General features: G+C 40.4%; 1 protein-coding gene across 9 annotated transcripts in view; it reads right to left on the bottom strand.

Moving 5' to 3' along the window:
- The window catches only part of LOC311519079 (isoaspartyl peptidase/L-asparaginase-like), a 240,120-nt gene that overhangs the window by 113,417 nt on the left and 108,562 nt on the right, over positions 1-18,141 (bottom strand). For all 9 annotated transcript variants that reach the window (XR_014711191.1, XM_084625299.1, XM_084625301.1 and 6 more), the window contains one exon: positions 17,546-17,709. Coding sequence is in view for 8 of the 9 variants with exons in the window: in XM_084625299.1 (XP_084481425.1) it covers positions 17,546-17,709 (164 nt within the window). In the remaining variant the exon portion in view is untranslated. The remainder of the gene's footprint in view (positions 1-17,545; positions 17,710-18,141) is intronic.

The following is an 18,141-nucleotide window of genomic DNA, read 5'->3' as shown; positions in this document are numbered from 1 at the left end:
TTGCCAGCAGATTGAGGGACGTGATCATTCCCCTCTATTAGACATCGGCGAGACCTCATCTGGAGTACTGTGTCCAGTTTTGGGCCCCACACTACCAGAAGGATCTGGAAAAATTGGAAAACATCCAGCGGAGGGCAACAAAAATCATTAGGTGACTGGAGCACATGACTAATGAGGAGAGGCTGAGGGAACTGGGATTGTTTAGTCTGCGGAAGAGAAGAATGAGGTGGGATTTGATAGCTGTTCTCAACTACCTGAAAGGGGTTCCAAAGAGGATGGAGCTAGACTGTTTTCAGTGGTACCAGATGACAGAACAAGGACTAATGGTCTCAAGTTGCAGAGGGGGAGGTCTAGGTTGGATATTAGGAAAAACTTTTTCACCAGGAGGGTAGTGAAGCACTGGAATGGGTTACCTAGGGAGGTGGTGGAATCTTCTTCCTTAGAGGTTATTAAGATCAGGCTTGGCAAAGCCCTGGCTGGGATGATTTAGTTGGGGATTGGTCCTGCTTTGAGCAGGGGGTTAGACTAGATGACCTCCTGAGGTCCCTTCCAACCCTGATATTCTATGATTCTGTGTGTGTGTGTGTGTGTTTAGAATTTCTCCAAATTATATTTCACCTGCTATTGTTATATACACATGGTATATACATTATATACACAGACTGGTTTCCTAGGTTATGTCTACAGTCCTATTAAAAACCTGTGGCTGTCCTGTGCCAGATGACTCGGGTTTGCAGTCCTTGGGAAAGGGGCTGTTTAACTGCAGTGTGGGCATTCAGGCTCAGGCTGGAGTCCAGGCTCTAGGACCCTGTGAGGTGGGAAGATCTAAGAGCTTGGGATCTATCCCAGGTATGAGTGTCTAAACCACAATTAAGCAGCCTCTTAGCCTAAACCCCACAAGCTTGGCCATGGGTGTCTAATTGCAGTGTAGACATACCTTTAGAAAATATTATCCAAAAAGCTGATCAGTATAGTCCTATTTAGATTAAACCTTCTGTAATGGGAAGGTTTGCAGCCTGCCTATTTTACTGTCCTTTCCCAATGCCGAAGATGAAGGGCTCTCAGTATACATGCGCATTCTCATTTGATGGGGGATGACTTAACCTAATGATATTAACATTCAACATGACTCAAGTATTTAGAGTTTGGGAATATAGATGGTCTGCATTAATTTTCTCTTTGAAATCAAGCAAAAATGCTTATGTGGTTCTTTATTTCTATATCTGTCTACATCTGTCTCTTTAAATATCTATCTGTTTTGATAATCTGAATGCTGATTCACTGAGTGCCTTTAGCCATTTAGTCATAGTCATGGACAGGAGAAATATGAGCCCTCAGAATCATCACACAGCTAGTCTGTTTACTCCATCCAATTATATATAATAACAGAAAATTGGTTACGCTTGAAATCTGGGAGCAAGAAAATAAATATAATAAAATAATTAGCATAGCAATATTTTTTCTTCGATACCTAACACATATTCTAAAATCTTTCATTTGAAAACAGAACATTTTTGTACAGTGCACCACTGAAACTTGTCATATCTGAATTATTAACTTTTTTAAAAAGAAAGCTGCTGAGCATACTTTTTTCAGCATGTGTACATCCACACACACTACATGCTACCATCCTCAAGGGATGTTAAAAATGACCAGGGCTATTGCATCCCCGTTGAAGGCCACTAGCTAATCAACCCGTATCAACACAGAAGGTAATTAAGTTCCCAGTGTTCAGAGAGAGCTTCTTGCATAAACACATCACTCACAGAGGTGTCATCGATAATGAAATTTAGACAGAGGATGAAAGATTTCAAATTATCAGTGTGTCACTTAGGACCTCCAGCCTACTATTTTTATAGCCTCCCTCCACAAGCTCATCTTACTTTCTGTAATCGGCACCAGAACTATTCACTTGTTCCTTCTTAAGCTTTTATCTCTGTGAAGTGAAGGTGACAGTGAAACACTCTTCTGCGAGATCCTCTTGGCAGCATTCCCACAATACCTGCTGGACTGTTTTGATCCCATTCCATATGTCCTCAATTTAAGCAGCACTACAACTCTCTCTCTCTGAATTGTATCATACTGCACTGCAGGGCACAATCCTATGTTACCTGAGTTTAGAAGTAATCTTTTCAGGCTATTTCAATTTTCACATTAAAGAGCCTGCTGCCTGAAACTTGATGATTACAGGTTTGTAAGGACAGGATCAAACAGAAGAAGATGCTAGCAGGGAGTCAAAATGAGAACATTATTCTGCAGAGATGGCTGGTTTCCTTTAAATAAATTCAGAGTCGTCTGCAGCAATATTGATCTATGTATGGCATTGCAGTTAAATATTACTGCAGATCTATTCCAGCACATTTCTTGTGTGTAACTACAGACAGGAAAATAATTTACGAGACTGCTGGTTTTATCATTATCTCATTGTACCTCTGGATTATTAAGTACAGAGGTTGAAGAGTTAAGAAAAGCTTTGCAATATATAAACAGTTACACATATAATAACTTAAGCAATAAAACTATCAATTATTTTGTCTGCTGATTAAATACTATAAACATTGATTTAATACTTCCAATAATCAATTTCTTTTTCAATGCAATTAGTTTTTATAAACAGACAATAACTGTTTTTTTGCCTGAAATCTGTCAAGTGTTCTTAGCTCACATTACATCTTCGCTCACATTACTGGTTGTTAATACAGTAATTCTTTAGCAATGAAACACTCTGTCATGTCAGCATACTTACAAACTAGATAGTAAATACCTGCACTGTTTTGTGCATTGATTTGCTGTTCATTGAAAAAAACAATTTACCTAAAAACACCACTGCTCACCCCTCAAACATATAAATAAAAAAAAAGGGTTTTGGACATACAGATATGAAATCCATTAAAATGTGATATTTGCTCTATCAAGAGGTGTCTGGCACATATTCCTTAATTCTTGAAAATATTTAAGGACGCCAGTACTAAATTAAAATGTACAACTGTTTTAGAACCAGTTTGTAGCCCTGGCTGTATGGCTGTGCATGGGGGTTAGGGAAGCAAGACACCGCACACCTCATTTCCCTTTGCAGTCTTCCTGGTCCTTCTGTCCTGGTGCTTAGAGATAAATGGGCCATGTACACTGGCTACTCCTCTCCTTAAAGCAGCTGGTTGGGAAGAGGCATGGAGTGGGCAGAACCTTGGCCCCAGCTCTCTAACATGTCAGCTAAGGCAGCTGTGCTGGCACATGGGGGGAAGTAGTCTGCCACTTGTAAGGGCCAAAAGTAGATTACTATCCTCTCCCTGGCCCACAGGAGCAAAGGGGTGTTGGAGCACAGAAGAAATCATTAATATTATCACAGCCTTTGAATCCTCCCTGTTGGAGAATGGAAAAGCAAGACATGGCAATACTGCTCCATTCAGGTATTTTAGCGTTTTGTGCCTTCCATAAACAGTTGGAATCAGGTTACTTTCATGTTTATTTCATCTTCATCACCTCTCATACAGTGATCTTACCTTTCTGCTAGTTTTCACTTTCAATGGAATCTATTCATCTATTACTTTGATTCTCTTCTATTCCATTGCTTATCTGCACAATAAATTACCTGTAAAGGAAGTGTTTTGAAAGTGAGAAAGGAGAAATATAAATCAGTTCTTAACTAATTTGCAATTATCTGTAGCTCTGGGTCTAGGATTGTCATGCCCAGATGTCTGGAAAGTTTAAAAATTGAGTGCTTGACAATGGTGAACCTGGGAGATTTTCCACACTGTGTGTCATGACTGGGGCTTGGGTCGTCTAGATGGTTGGAGCAGTGGCAATCAGACCTAGGAGTTGAAGCAGTTATGGTCAGAGGCCAAGAACATTGCCATGGGTCCAAGCCGGATTCAGGAATCAGGAGTCAGTGCCAGGAGTCAAAGCTGGGGTCAGGAGTCCAAAAGCAAGCGAAGATGCAAGTCCAAGAAGATCACTACAACTGGCAGAGGAGTCCACATTGTTGCATGGACACTTCCTGAAACTTCTCCTGGGCTTCAGCAGGGTACCTTGACCAATCAGGGGCCATGAGGTAAGCTGTGAGTTTGGCTTTACAAGGTTGTACTTCCTGTTGTACTTATCTCCACAGATAATGCACACAGCACTATCGTGGCTGCCAGGTGGTATTGCAGAAGTGTCTATGGTCCCACAGCCCTGGGTTCTAGTCGCCATAGAATCTCACAATATCAGCCATTTCATTTACTAGAACTTGAAAGCTTGCCTCCCTTGTTTTATTTGAAAGAAGCAGCTGAACATTATGTCTGATTGAAAGATACCCTTTAGGGACGGGGATAGGCTCTCTCCAAAGTAACGGCATTCATTATTTAAGGAAGACATTAATTGTAATTTTGGATGAAACTATGTATTATAGATTCTGACAGTAAATCTTTGGGAGCTTTCCTCACCCAGAGGGATTCAAAATTTAGAGATGAAAGCCACAGTATTGTAAAATCCTTGAGGCAGGCACTATCTTTAGTTGTGTCTTGTACATCAACCACATGATTAGATAAAATAACAAACACAATAAATAAAGCAATGATAATTCGTGGATCCACTCCTGTAAAGGACCCAGGAGAGGGGTTTTAGAAAGTTCTCATTCAAACATAGGGTGAATGGGAATAAATTTTCCATTTTACTTCTTCAGGGAAAAGGAAATAAATTTGTGATTCTCACGTAATTCTCAGGGAGGGGAATTGGAGAAACGAAATATATTTTATAAAGATATTTGGGATACTAAAATTATAATTTTACAATACAAAAATACCTTCAAAGACCATGTCTTCTCTGTCAAAAGAATTGGAAGAGAAGATCTCTCTCTCATCAGGTTGGCTAAAAGTCAAGGCAACTCAGACTGAGTCACACATCCTATATAAGGGATTGAACTAAAGAGAAAATCAGAGCTGTTTGTTCCAGAACTAGATATTGAGCTTTACCAGGCCAAGGATACCCTATATTTCCTCTGCATTTTTTCAGAAAATGGTTAAGTGAAGCAATGGATAAGTAAAGCAAAACCCATCCATTTTTCCCCAGGAAGGTTGATTAAAAATCAGTTAAATGTTAAGTTAAATAGGGTTGTTAACAAAATACAATGTATTGCTATACTTGCAATGTATAGGCATTGTGTTTTGACATTTGACTATTTCTGGATGGTTAATAGAAATACCAAAATAACTGTACATCTGGCTTGTGTCTGTTCACTAATCCAAAACCAGTGAGGATTATGGTGGTATTCATAGAGAGGTGCAATTCTCTATTGTCATTGAAATAGAATCTCTTTATTTAGCTATATCAGCACCTCCCACAATTTTTAGATCTGCAAATTTATGTGCAGATGCAGGACTGAAACTATGAAAGTGAAAGTTTCATAGTTCACCATGGGTCTGCTTGAGGTCAAAGATGTGTATGTCCTGCAGGAACAAGCCTTACCCAGAAAAAAAATCATTGGACCAATTCCCTGGGAGTATTTGGATAAGATGTTCATCATGATATTGCTGTGTAAAAAGCTGTGGTCTCTAAATATTAAATTTGGCCACAGAGGATTCAATGCTCACCAGATGTTCAGATTAAACTGTACAAGGATGCCTCACAGTGGGAAATTCTTTCTTCAGTCTCAGCGAGTCTAACAGCAGGAAGTTATCTCAAACTAGATAGATGCAAGAAGGCAGTGATCACACCTACTTCAACATCTGATGAAGCTGTACAGTATGCAGACTTAATCTGCAACACTGTTTGATATGGATTTGGCCTTCTCCTCCTGGTTTCCTTTCCTTCTTTTTTGTCTTGTTTTTGGTATCTTATTTCTTATTCAGTCATTTCTGGAGTACTTTTATCAGTTCAATTTTGCTTTGTACCTTTCCTCTTTAAAATGACGTAAATTAGAATTATGATGAATTAGCTATAATAGCATAGACTGTGGGGTTTATATGCCTACCATCAGCTGTCATTACATGCCCTTTTCTTACCAGATTTTCTAAGGGATCACATCTGCTCAGTATGGAGGTTATGAAGATCAAACAAACATCAGCGTGTCCTGATTCCAACTGTTTATGGAAGGAACAAAATGCTGAAATATCTGAATTAAGCAGTATTGCCATGTCTTGCTTTTCCATTGTCCAACAGGGATGATTCAAAGGCTGTGATAATATTAACAAGATCATAAGATTGGCACAATAGCAATAAAAAAAGGCAGAATCTAACAGCAGCTGGGTGACAGTGGTGGAGGTGGCTTATGAGGACCCTAGGGAGGAAGTAGAATTTGATCCAAATATTTGTTTCCTATTGGTTTAATGTGAATGCCATTCCATCATGCAGGAGGTAAAGAAAGCTCAATGTCACAGGCAGACATGCTGTTTGATGTGTTGATCTGCAAGTAACATACCTTGGTAACAATCTTTGAAATATTTCATAGCACATTTTTATTGTGGTCCAGCACTACAGCTATCCCAGCAGGCCCTGTTGATCACATGTCACTCAGGACAGAGATGCTACTTTGTAAATGTTGAAAAAATGAAAATCTGCTTGTACTACTGTTATTTTAGGATTTTTTCCCCATTATATATGACTTACTGCAAGATCTGTAATTGCTGAAAGACTTAAGTCTTCAGATCTCTTTTCAGTGACCGAGTGAATTTCCATCTTTTATGGTTTAAGACCAGAATGACTGCAAAGCCACTTGCATTCCTCTTCTTCTGCATACAATAAAACAGATTTCTAAATTTAATGATCTATCAAGTAGACCCTTTTAATGTGTGTTTGTTATGATTACATTTATATTATGTGAAAATTACCTTGCAGTGCAAAACAAATGCTCTTCTAGGATTATATGCATCTACACAAATGGATCAAGTTTAAAAAGGATACAAGTGATATTGTAAACATTAAATATTGCCACTGATGAACCCAATTTGTCTAAATAAGTAAATATGTGGATGAACTAGTTTCCATAATTTTATAAATGCAATTAGGTATTTAAATTTAATAAATTCTTTAAATTCTTATGGGAAAACTTTTCTATATCTAGAGTAGGGTTGCAACTTTCTAATTGCACAAAACTGAACACCCATACCCTGCCCCTACCCGACCCCTTCCGTGAGGGCCCCCCTTCTCCAGGGCCCCACCTGTGCTCACACCATCCCCCCTCGCTCTGTCACTTGCTCTCCCCCACCTTCACTCACTTTCACCAGGCTGGGGCAGAGGGTTGGGTGCAGGGAGGGAGAGTGAGGGCTCTGGCTGGGGGTGTGGGCTCTGTGGCGGGCGAGGATGGGGGGGTTGGGGTGCAGGAGGAGGCTCTGGGCTGGGGGGCAGGGTGTGGGCTCCAGGAGGGAGTTTGGGTGCAGGAGGTGACTCCAGGCTGGGGCAGGGGGTTGGGGTGTGGGTTCCTGACATCACTTACTGCGGCTCCCAGGAAGCATCTGCCAGGTCCCTGCAGCCCCTAGGAGTATGGGCAGCCAGGAAGGCTCTGTGCACTGCCCTTGCACCTGCAGGTGCTGCCCCCGCATTTCCCATTGGTCGTGGTTCCCAGTCAATGGGAGCTGCAGAGCCAGCATTGGTGTGGGGGCAGAATGTGGAGTTTCCCTGGCTGCCCATGCCCCTAGGAGCCACGGGGACCTGGTGGCTGCTTCCAGGAGCTGTGCAGAGCCAGGATAGGCAGGGAGCCTACCTTAGTCCTGGGCCTCCGCTGCGCCACAGAAAGGACTTTTAACTTCCTGGTCGGCGGTGCTGACCAGAGCCTCCAAGGTCCCTTTACAACCAGGTGTTCTGGTGGAAAACCAGATTCCTGGCAACCCTAATCTAGAGGTGAAGAGTAATGTAATACAAGGGAGGATTTTTGCATGTAAAGTAAATATCATTATAACAAAACACTCCCTTTTCACAATTCAGACCCTGACAATTCCAGAAACTGTGGGGACTTACTAAAGAAAATGTTGTAAACAATTATACAATGAAAATATTACACACAAGGGGTGAATGCCAACTTAATGGAACATACTTTATCCATCCCACTTCTCTAGAACTGGATGAAATATTTTGGACAAAATGTTTTGTTTTTAGTTTCTCTGAAAAATGCAAATTCGGGTTGACCAAAACATTTTGCTAATTTGTATCAACTTCATTGAATTGTTTTGGTCAAAAACCAAATAAACAAAACAAACAACTCTGAAGAAGTCAAAATGTTTATGATTGAAATACTCATTGCAGGAGCTCAAGAAGAGAAACATTCAGCAAGGAGGAAGAGGAGCCCTGAGGTAAGTATGAAGAGAAAGAGGCTACATGGGAAAAGGCCCAAGAAACAGCAGCAGCAAACTGAAGGAAGCAGTACATGGCTGATGTGTGTTGGGTTGTTGGGCTGGGACCTGGAGTAGTGGGTGGGGCTGGGTCCCCCCATCAACTTATTAGTGAAGTGGAACTAAGCCCTGAGAAAGACAAGGCTCTGGTAGGAAGCCCAAGTGAAGGACAGGACTTAAAGGGGCTGAGAGACATGGCTGAAGACTCTGTTGAGAGCAAACAGTGTGTTTGCTACCCTGGAAGGGGTTCATACAGTTGACTGTGACATTTGGCTGGACGGCTGAGTTGTTAAAGACCCACCTAGTGATGTAGGCAATGTGCCTGAGGCGTGTGTGTGTGTGTAGTGGAGGACTGCAGCTCCACACCCCGCTGATAGGAGACTCTCAGGAGATGAGTGGCCCTGTCAGACACCCCTCTCTGGTGATGGAATGGAATGAAAGCAGTAGGGGGAGGAAGGAGAGAAAATGTACATTCTTGAGCCATTTTTGAATTGCAAATATTTCTTATACACAATCTGTGTCTGAAAAGGTTTTTTTTTTCCTAGCCCTGCAACTATACCACTCATTCAGACTCATCTCCCATCTTGATAACTGCAGTGTTTTCTCTAGGCTCACAAAAAACACATTTGCCTGCTCTCCAGTCCATACAAAATACTCTCTCTAAAATGATATTCCTGGTTCACCAATTTTACCATGCCACCCCCACTTGGAATCGTTACATCAGCTCCAACTTATCCACAGAACCAAATCACAACTTTCACAAGTTTGCATAACTTCCCCGCCTTTGTCTCACTTCACATTACCTGCCTGTCTCAGCAATTCCTCTGCCTTTTCCACTCATTTGCCAGCTTCTCACACAAACATATCCATGCCTTTTTCATGCTCCTCCTTATCCATGCAATGACCTTTCTGAGCTCATTTATACAGCTCTACCCTCTATCCTGAAGCCTCTCCTGAAGATACACTTCTGCACTAAGGTCTACAGAAAAACTAGCTGACTTACACTGACAAGTTTGAGAAATAATTGATATAACTCTGTGGAAGGAAGTAGAAGACCACAGACGTATGCTGACTGCTATACGTGGCCAAGATATCTACAAAAGTTGTAAATTCTACAGACCCATTCTGACTGAGCTAGCAGCTAAAAACAGTCATGAAGCTGTGGCAGTGCGAATAGCAGGAGAGCTAACCACCACATCTGAGACCATAAGTATGGCTCTCTCCTTCCATCCCTGGTGTTGCCACAAATGCATTTATATTTTTAGAGGTGCAGTAGCGAGCAAAATTACAGCTAAAGTATGTCTAATTGAACTAGAATGTACACCTCCCAGCTCCAGCGTAGATGTACCCATAGTCAAGTACTACCTTTGTCAGCCTAGGAGTATCTGCTTCTCCCTCCCATTTGTCTGTCTTTAGCCTGTGAGCTCTTCAGAACAGAGAACATGCCTACTTTTCTGTAGGGAAGAGACCCTAGTCCTTTGTAGACATTACTGAAAAATATTCTTACCAACTAATAATTTGCCCTTATTGCCAATCCTGTCACGGTGACTCCTGAACCTTTGTATTACACCTATTGTATCTGATAAGACAAAGTCTGGGCCCAATGCTGAAAGGTGTTGCATGCCTCAATCCCTTTTGAAGTCAGCAGGTCAGATTCATTACTGGTGTGACCCAGTGCAATCCCACTGATTTTAATCTGTTTGCTCTTTTTCTGTAAGTCTGAATTTGACTTACTAGGAGCTATAAATTCTTATCTGGGCCCACAGCAGGCTATCTCTGGGGACATTACTTTGGGAAAAGGGAATTTGTCTGAAATGTATGCTTTAATAAAAAAAAAATCTTCCAGATCTTATCTAGTTTTTATACCTATATTAGAGACAAGAAATTCAGTGAGCCATTTGCAGCATATACATGCACAGATTCGTGTTTTTTGTTTTTTTTTGGCAGACAACTTATATTATACATTTTAATATCCTTGACTCCTGGAACAGGTTCCCTTTTAAAAAGTCATATTCTACATTTAAAAGCATCACATTTGTTATTTTGTTTGAACCTCAAGTCCTTTTAAAGCTGTACACTTTCACAATTGAGTTAGAAGTAATTTCAATATGAGAAATATTTGAAACTATTACAAACTTGTTAGTTTTAATACTTAGGGAACAAGAAAAGTTACCCCTATAAGTTGTGGTGGTGGTGGTGGTGGTTTGTTTGTTTTTTAATGTGACTTATAGCAGTAACCCAAGAAAAAGGGCTAGAGAAAAACTTTGTTTTAAATGAGGCTCAGTGCAGCCTATAGGCAGGAATTAATTCTGAGCTGTGAAGTGTTTTTTTGTTACCAATACTGTTACTTTCAATCTTGCTAAAAAGCAAAGCGACATCTTTAGTGACTCCAGCAGGATTAGAGTCCAACATGACTGTACAAATATATCTTTGTCCTGCTGCATGTATTAGTTAACATCAGAAAAACTTTACTGTGTAAATATTAATGTTTAATGAGAAACTTTCAATGTTCTTCATTAAACAGCCTATTCCTTACTTCAGATTACAGGTCTCTGATCTCAGTGGAGCTTCTGATAATCTCAAACCGGGCTTAGAACACCTCAAGCAAATACTGCACATTCCAAGAAACAGTATCACTATAAACCCAATTCTCTGACATCTTTTGGGGAACACCTTAGCCCTAGTTTATGCTAGAAAATTAGGTTGGTTTAACTACATTGTCAGGGTATAAAAAATCCACACACTTGAGTGGCATAGTTAAGCCAATTTAAGTCCCTGTGTAGACAGCACTATCTCAACGGAAAAATTCTCTGCCTCTCAGGGAGGTGCATTACCTACACCAATGGAAGAACTTCTCCTGTCAGCACAGGTAGTGTCTACCCTGAAGCGCTACAGCAGTGCAGCTGTGCTACTGTCATGCTTTAAGCGTAGACAAGCCCTTAGTCCCTCCTTATAACATAGTACGGAAAAGAGAAAAATTTCAAAAATGGTAGGGAGCTGGGCAGAAGGAAAGACAGATATTCCCTCTTGTTACTGCTATGCAGCTTGAGACAGCAGTACCTCCATACAACCAAAAAGGGGTCATGGGCAAAAGAATAGTCTCTGTTGTTTATATTAGAGTAGTTCCTAGAGGTGCCCAACTGAGATCAGGGCCCCATTATGCTAGGTGCTGCACATACGCATAGTAGGAGACAGACACTGCCCTAAAGATCTAAATAGACAAGACAGACAAATAGTGGGAGAGAAGAGAGGCAAAATGACTTGCCTAAGTCACAAAATAGATAAATGGCAGGGCTAACAACAGACCTACTGTCTCCTGACTGATAGTCCAGTACTCTAGTCATGAGACCACTTTGCGTCTCTAGTCTACTGTGATGGAGAATGTGCTTTTTAAAGACCACATGAAAATATCTGGCCCATTTAATACTTCTTGAATCAGCATTAACTCTGCTTCTGCACTCTTAATGGTCAGGTGAGTGCAGGAACTGGCTGTCAGCCAATGACAATGCTGCTGAGAGCTGGCTATCTTACCACTGATGTGGGAAGGAGGTGTGAGGAGCTCAGCAATGAAGTAGGTGGGCTAACTGTGGATTCTAGAGCTCCATTACTTTTGTCAAGCCTGCATGTGGTTTTGAGTGCTTTATTCACTCTGACATGTTTTTACACGGGAATGGAGTGATATGTTCCCTTGTGCTAACCCACTGGCCTGGAACACCATTCTATTCTCCTTTGCTCTGAGCAAGAGAATCCATTCCCTCAGTATCACTTTCTTTTCTTTTTACCTTATACCTCTCTCTGTAAAGTGTGTGTGTGTGTTTGTTTTTTGTTTTGGGGTTTTTTTTTTGGACAATCAGCATGAAGGACATGATAGCTCGAGGGAATGGCTTTGCAGTGATAAGCATTAGGTTTGAAATATCTAGATTCCTAGAACAACAGCTTCACAAAATTCTTTATCCTTTTGAGCTAGATATTTTTGGAGGGAGCTAAATGAGTAAGTTTCAGAGGAGGCCTGACAAAATGAAGTTGTCTGTGCTGTGCTTGGACATTAAGAATCCCATAGCATTCTGCATAAAATAGTGGTTTATCATAGTGTCCCTGACTCAAGTCCCTCCATTGTTGTACAGCATGCTGTGCTGTGCACCAGCTGATCTCTTCACCAGAGGTGCAACACTTCAGAGGTGTTGTAGGTGGTTATTTCTATATTGCCTGTAAAATACCATGCACACCTGTGACAAAGAAAATAGGTCACTGTATTGAGGAGCTTACACTCTAAGATGGACACAGAATAGGTTTTCTTTTTAAACCTCTTTTTCTTTGCAGGAGAAGCCTTGGCAAGATAGAGGAGCTGGATCATGATGTTGCATGAATCTATAAAATGAGTTTTAGAGCTCTCTCCCTCCCGCAAACTGAGGGGAAAGGGAATGTTGAACTGAATGTCTCTCTAAGACCCAGCATCCCTCCAAATGTATAATTTTGCAAGCTAAATAAAGGGTGGACGGCTTGAATCACTCCTCTGCACCAGTGGGGAAAGCTACTGTGGAGGAGAGAAAGTTATGTTTAAAGTCCTCCGCTTCCCAGGGGAGCCATAACTTGTGACTTATGTTCCTAGACACTCTGATCATGCCACTTCCCTTGCCAGAGCACCCAGCTTTTGGGGAAGCGCTGGCTTGCAGGCCCACTGGAAAAGTGGAGGTTGTGAGCACCTATCACTGTTTGAACACCAGCCCCTCCATCCAGTGCTTGTATAGAAGGCAGTGGAATCTGTGTTTGAACCTGGTCCTAAAATACCAAATTCATCAACAATCCATGATAAAAATCCAGATTCCGCCAGCTTCCCCCTCCCCCCCCAGTAATGTAGGAACGAGCAACAACTTCCCATTTTACTGTGTTTGTTAATCCTGTTAGTGGAAGGCTGTGAGTTCAGGTATGGCAGCTTGAAACATGGCATTTCTTTTAGCAGATGGAAAGATAAAACCGGATGGGGGAAAGGAGAGGAGAGGAATTAAAAAAAAATCAGCTGTCTCCGCTCCAATCAGGTTTCCAAAAGCGGAGATACAGCTGAGAGGTACATGGTACTGTTGTGAGAGTGGTTACTTACTAATGGCCTAAAAAGTCTATCACCATGGTAAACAATTTTCTGTTGACCCTTACACTCTGTGTGACTGCACCTATGCTTTGAGATCCTGCAGGAGGGAAGGTGCTATCCATATGTACAACAGTGGGCTAAATTTTCTGCTGGTGTATATGGGTGCAGCTCAGTTGAACTCAAGGGAATTGCACTAGCAGAGAATTTGGCCCAGTGTTACTGTAGAATAATAAAATAAATGTTTAGTTTATTGTATTACAAGTTATGTAAATAGAGTTGGGCAATCAGAATTGGAAGGGGAAAGAACTGAAGTGGATGGGGAAGGAGATGAGCAGAAAGCACAGGAGATAAAAAAAGGATTGAGAACAGGAGAAGGGAGATAAGAAGAGCAAGTGTTTTGCAAACGAGAGAGAAAATTAGAGGAAATTGGAGTGAAGAAAGGAGGTCTGAAGAAAAAGATACTTTTTCTACATTCCACTTTGTAAGATAGAAAGGAAGATATAAAAAAAGAGGACTGAAGGGAATAGGGGATGAATTTATTTTGAAACACATTGCCACTTGGCAAAACAACTCATTGTCATTACTAACTCAAGAGGATGGCCAGCACTGTCAATTTACAAAGAACCCCATCTAATGTTATGTGATTAGCTCAGGTGAGCCCCTGTTCTACACCGTATAGAGAGTTTACTTTGCTGTATGTAATAACCTCTTACTATATTGTAGCATGTATGCATCCGTTGTTCCTGTCTCTTCAGACTCCTATGCTCATCTGCCTCTGATTTCAGGTACATGAAAGAAATCGAGAAGCTGATGAGAAGGGAGCAAAGCTGAAAATTTTATGCTTCTGAGGTAATGAAAATAAAAATAACATAGAACATCCCAGTGAATCCTACATGATAGCAGAATAATGATGACATTTGCCAAGAGATTGCCCACATTTTCTACAGTTTTAGTAAAGAAATGGGAAATAATTGCCCTCACCACTTTCTTGAGACCCTGTCTATGACAAACAAATGGTGACTATCTAAAAATGGGTGACAGCGATCACTGTAAAGCAGAAACAAAGACTGGCTCCGGGGGAACAGCAACTAGATATATGGTAGGTAAAACACTTTGCTGCCCATTGCAAAACCAAACCAAAGAAAAGCAATTCTCCATCAACCTTAACATGTTACACTATTCTAGATGAGAGGATAGTTTTAACTGAACTTTAATGCCTTTAATACAAGTGAGTCTAAAATTATAGATTACATTTTATGGGCCTACTTCTTATTTACTTCTGCCCTTGTACATTGCTTTGGAAGTGTAAAGGGGCCTTAAAGTAGTAATAAATTAAACCCAGTTTAAGGCCCATTTGCACTACCAGAGTAGGGTAAAGGGGCTTTAATGCAAATGAGAATAAGGCCCTATATCCCAAATGCAGTAAGGGGCAATTGACCAATAGCTGAGTGTCAGCACATCATTGTTAGTATGTTTGCTGACGAGTGTCTTTAAGCAACACTGTAGTCTTATAAAAACTTTGATTCAGTTTTTGCTCTTTTCTACTGTGTCCTCTATAACTCACCACCATCCATCCTTGCTTTATTCTGTCTTACACTTCATAGGACTTTATCTTCCATGCAGTGGTTGTCAAACCTAAAATTCACTAGAGGCATTTTTAGGAGACCCTATTATGCCTAGAAGTGTCATTGCTAAGGTCCTATTCCTGCAATTTGAGTCACACATGCTTTTGACAAGAAATAAAGGCAGATCATTCCCCCTCCCTCTGCCTCCCGATGGTAGAAGGGCATGAAAATCTTGCAGATACACGATCAGGGATACAGAAGGAGAAAGTATACCTCCTTCCTCCCGATTCAGTGGTCCTCCTCTGTCAAACTGAGGATTTCTGTATAGAGAATGCTGGATCAGGGCAGAGCTAAGGGGTAAGCATATTTATCCTCTAAGCCATATGAAGATACAAATTACTGAAATAGACTAAATTAGGTTAAATTTTTGAGCCAATCCCACTGCCTGATGTAAACCCCATCAATACTCCCCATACTGAAGTGGAGTTCCAGGGGTAGCACCAGCAGCAGCTGGCAGAAGAATCTTCAGTAGCATTGTCCCATTGACCGTAACATTGAATGTGATCGCCCAGCAGGCCCCAGTGGTAATCCCAGGACACCTGGCCAGTGTTCAGACAACCCTGTCCTTCAGCAAATCTCAGTAGACGTGTGGGCTCTCAGTGGATCTGAGACCCTTGCTCTCAAGAGAATGGACATCACCTTCCCTACAACTGATGAACAGAGTGTAAACTGCAAGGGGAACTTCACAGATTAAGGCCAGCAGGAACCGTTATGATCATTTAACCAAGTGGATCCTATATCAAGCCTGTAACTTCTGTCTGAGATAGAGCATATATTTAGAAAACATCTAATCTGCATTTAACAACTTCAAGTAATGGAGACGGACTGTAAACATTTGCAGCTTAATTCTAGTCTGAATTTGTCTAGCTTCAGCTTCCACTCACTGGATCTTATGTTTGTCTGAGAGATTAAAGATCCTTCTATTATCAGAAATCTTCACCTCATGTAAGTATTTCTAGACCACGAACAAGTCACCTCTTAATCTTTTTTTAAGATCAATAGAGTGAGCTTCTTTATCTCATTGTAAACTTGGTTTTCCAGACCTTGAGTAGTTCTAGTCACATTTTTCTGAGTGCTTTCCAATTTGTCAACATCTTGTGTCCACAGAGGAACAGGACACCATATTCCAGTAATGGTCTCACTAGTGCCATATGCAGTGGTAACAACACCCTCATACTTCTACTTATTATTCCCCTTCTTATAAATCCAAGGACCACATTTACTGTCTTACCCTCTGTATTACGCTCTGAGCTCACAGAAATCTAGTGCCCTATACTGACTTTTTTTCCTGAAAAGCAGATGATTTGAGCCAAAATTCACATTGATTTTAACTACATATCTCCATTGGATATTTTAAAATATATAGTAGTCAATCAAAGAACATACCAGTTTTAAACTATAATATATATTAGATTTTTGTCAGATGCAAATCCTAGCAACAATGATTACCATGCAACCACACTAGGGTTTTTTTTAATCTAAAATGTTTGCTTAGACTGATAAATAGATTTAACACATGAAAGGCTAGTGCAGATAATTACGTAGATGCTTTTTAAAAAAAAAAACAAAAGATCAGAGAGAATAATTCTGCCTTTCTCATTATAATAATGTTAATCTGTGGCTTCATTGTATCATATTAAGCTGTATTAGTTACATAATGATGTTGAACTCTCAGTTAACTGATCTGTGGGTGGCTTAATGAGTCAGATTTCTATCAGGGAAACATTGAATTAAAACATGATTGATGACCATTGCAATATTATCAAAAAGATACTGAGACAGTCCTATAATTTTGTCTGTGACTGCTGAAATTTAGCAACTTCCTTTTACTGTACAATATATGAATCCCCTTAACCAGTTAATACTAGAAGACAAGATTTCCTACAAAGACAAATACTGCCAACATCATCAGGTTGGATACTACTTTCAATAAAAAAATATTTCTACTTTCCCTATTTTGTCTCATTTTGTTCCTGCAGAAGATGAGTATCTTTAGTCCCATAAAGATGAAGTGCTTGTCCATAGGCCTACTGTCTCAAGATGGATGCATTTGTGGTTACTACATTTGGACTTGAGGGCTTTTGAAAGTTCAATCTTAGATGAAGATTATCTCTAAGACAGCAAACTCCTAAATTCAACCATCACCCAGATCTGATCTCATAATCCCTCTCTTTGCTTCCACTTGTACTTCAAGATTCAAGGTTCACCTTACGTGTACACATGCTATGTGAATTATGAAAAACAGTTCAGCCATCAAACCCAATATGCACAGTGTGGTCCAAGATCTAGCCCTAAGTAGATCCAATACAAAATCACTTTTTAAGAAATCACTAGGTAGCAAAGACTTTCTTCAGTTTCCATGTGTTTTTCTAAAACAAGAAATATACAAAATCAAATATGATGTGACAATCTATGCTACATTTTTCTTTCCTTTGTCCAGACATACTAGTATTTGCAGCTTCATTCAAAAGGCATAAATCCAAGTTAGTATTTGTGTCAACCAAATCAGTAACATATCCATAATTGCTACTTACAATTCCGTGTTAAAAAGTGATTTGACAGTCTGCTTGTATTTGCGGTATTGCTCCCATTCAGCTTTGGCATGGTCTGTTACTAACTCTTCTACAGGCACTTGAGGTATGCCTAGCTTCTCAGCAAACTGGTTAGCACCCGTTCCAGTGAGCATCACATAAGGTGTCTAAAAAAAAAATCAGAGAGAGAAACAGAATAGTAAAAATAATCTTCAATGCTATCAACCGCATGATACATTAAAAATTATTATATTTAAAGTCTCTACTCCTTTAGCACCCAGAGGCCCTAATTAGAATCACAGTCCCATTCTCATAGGCATTCTGTAAACACATTTGAAGAAACAGACCACTGTGCAAAGAATTTTTGGTCTAATCAATATACTGTAGGTTTAAAAGATTCTTAGGCTGATGTATTGCAAGCTGCCTCAGGAATTTGGACTTCCAAGTTCCACTGGAATTAATGGGAATGGTGCACGTAAATTTCTTAGTCAGTATTGAAAATCTCAGCCTTAAGGTTTGAAGTACAGTCTAATTTGTCTTGGGGCCTACAAGAAGGCAAATTTTAGTCACCCACTTAATTTCCTCTGTGACAATTATGC

The sequence above is a fragment of the Lepidochelys olivacea genome (genome assembly GCF_965140295.1).
Source record: "Lepidochelys olivacea isolate rLepOli2 genome assembly, chromosome: 3".
In the NCBI taxonomy this organism is placed as follows: Eukaryota; Metazoa; Chordata; order Testudines; family Cheloniidae; genus Lepidochelys; species Lepidochelys olivacea.
The sequence above is the reverse complement of the archived record's forward strand: the minus strand, read 5'-3'. Positions and strand labels throughout refer to the sequence as shown.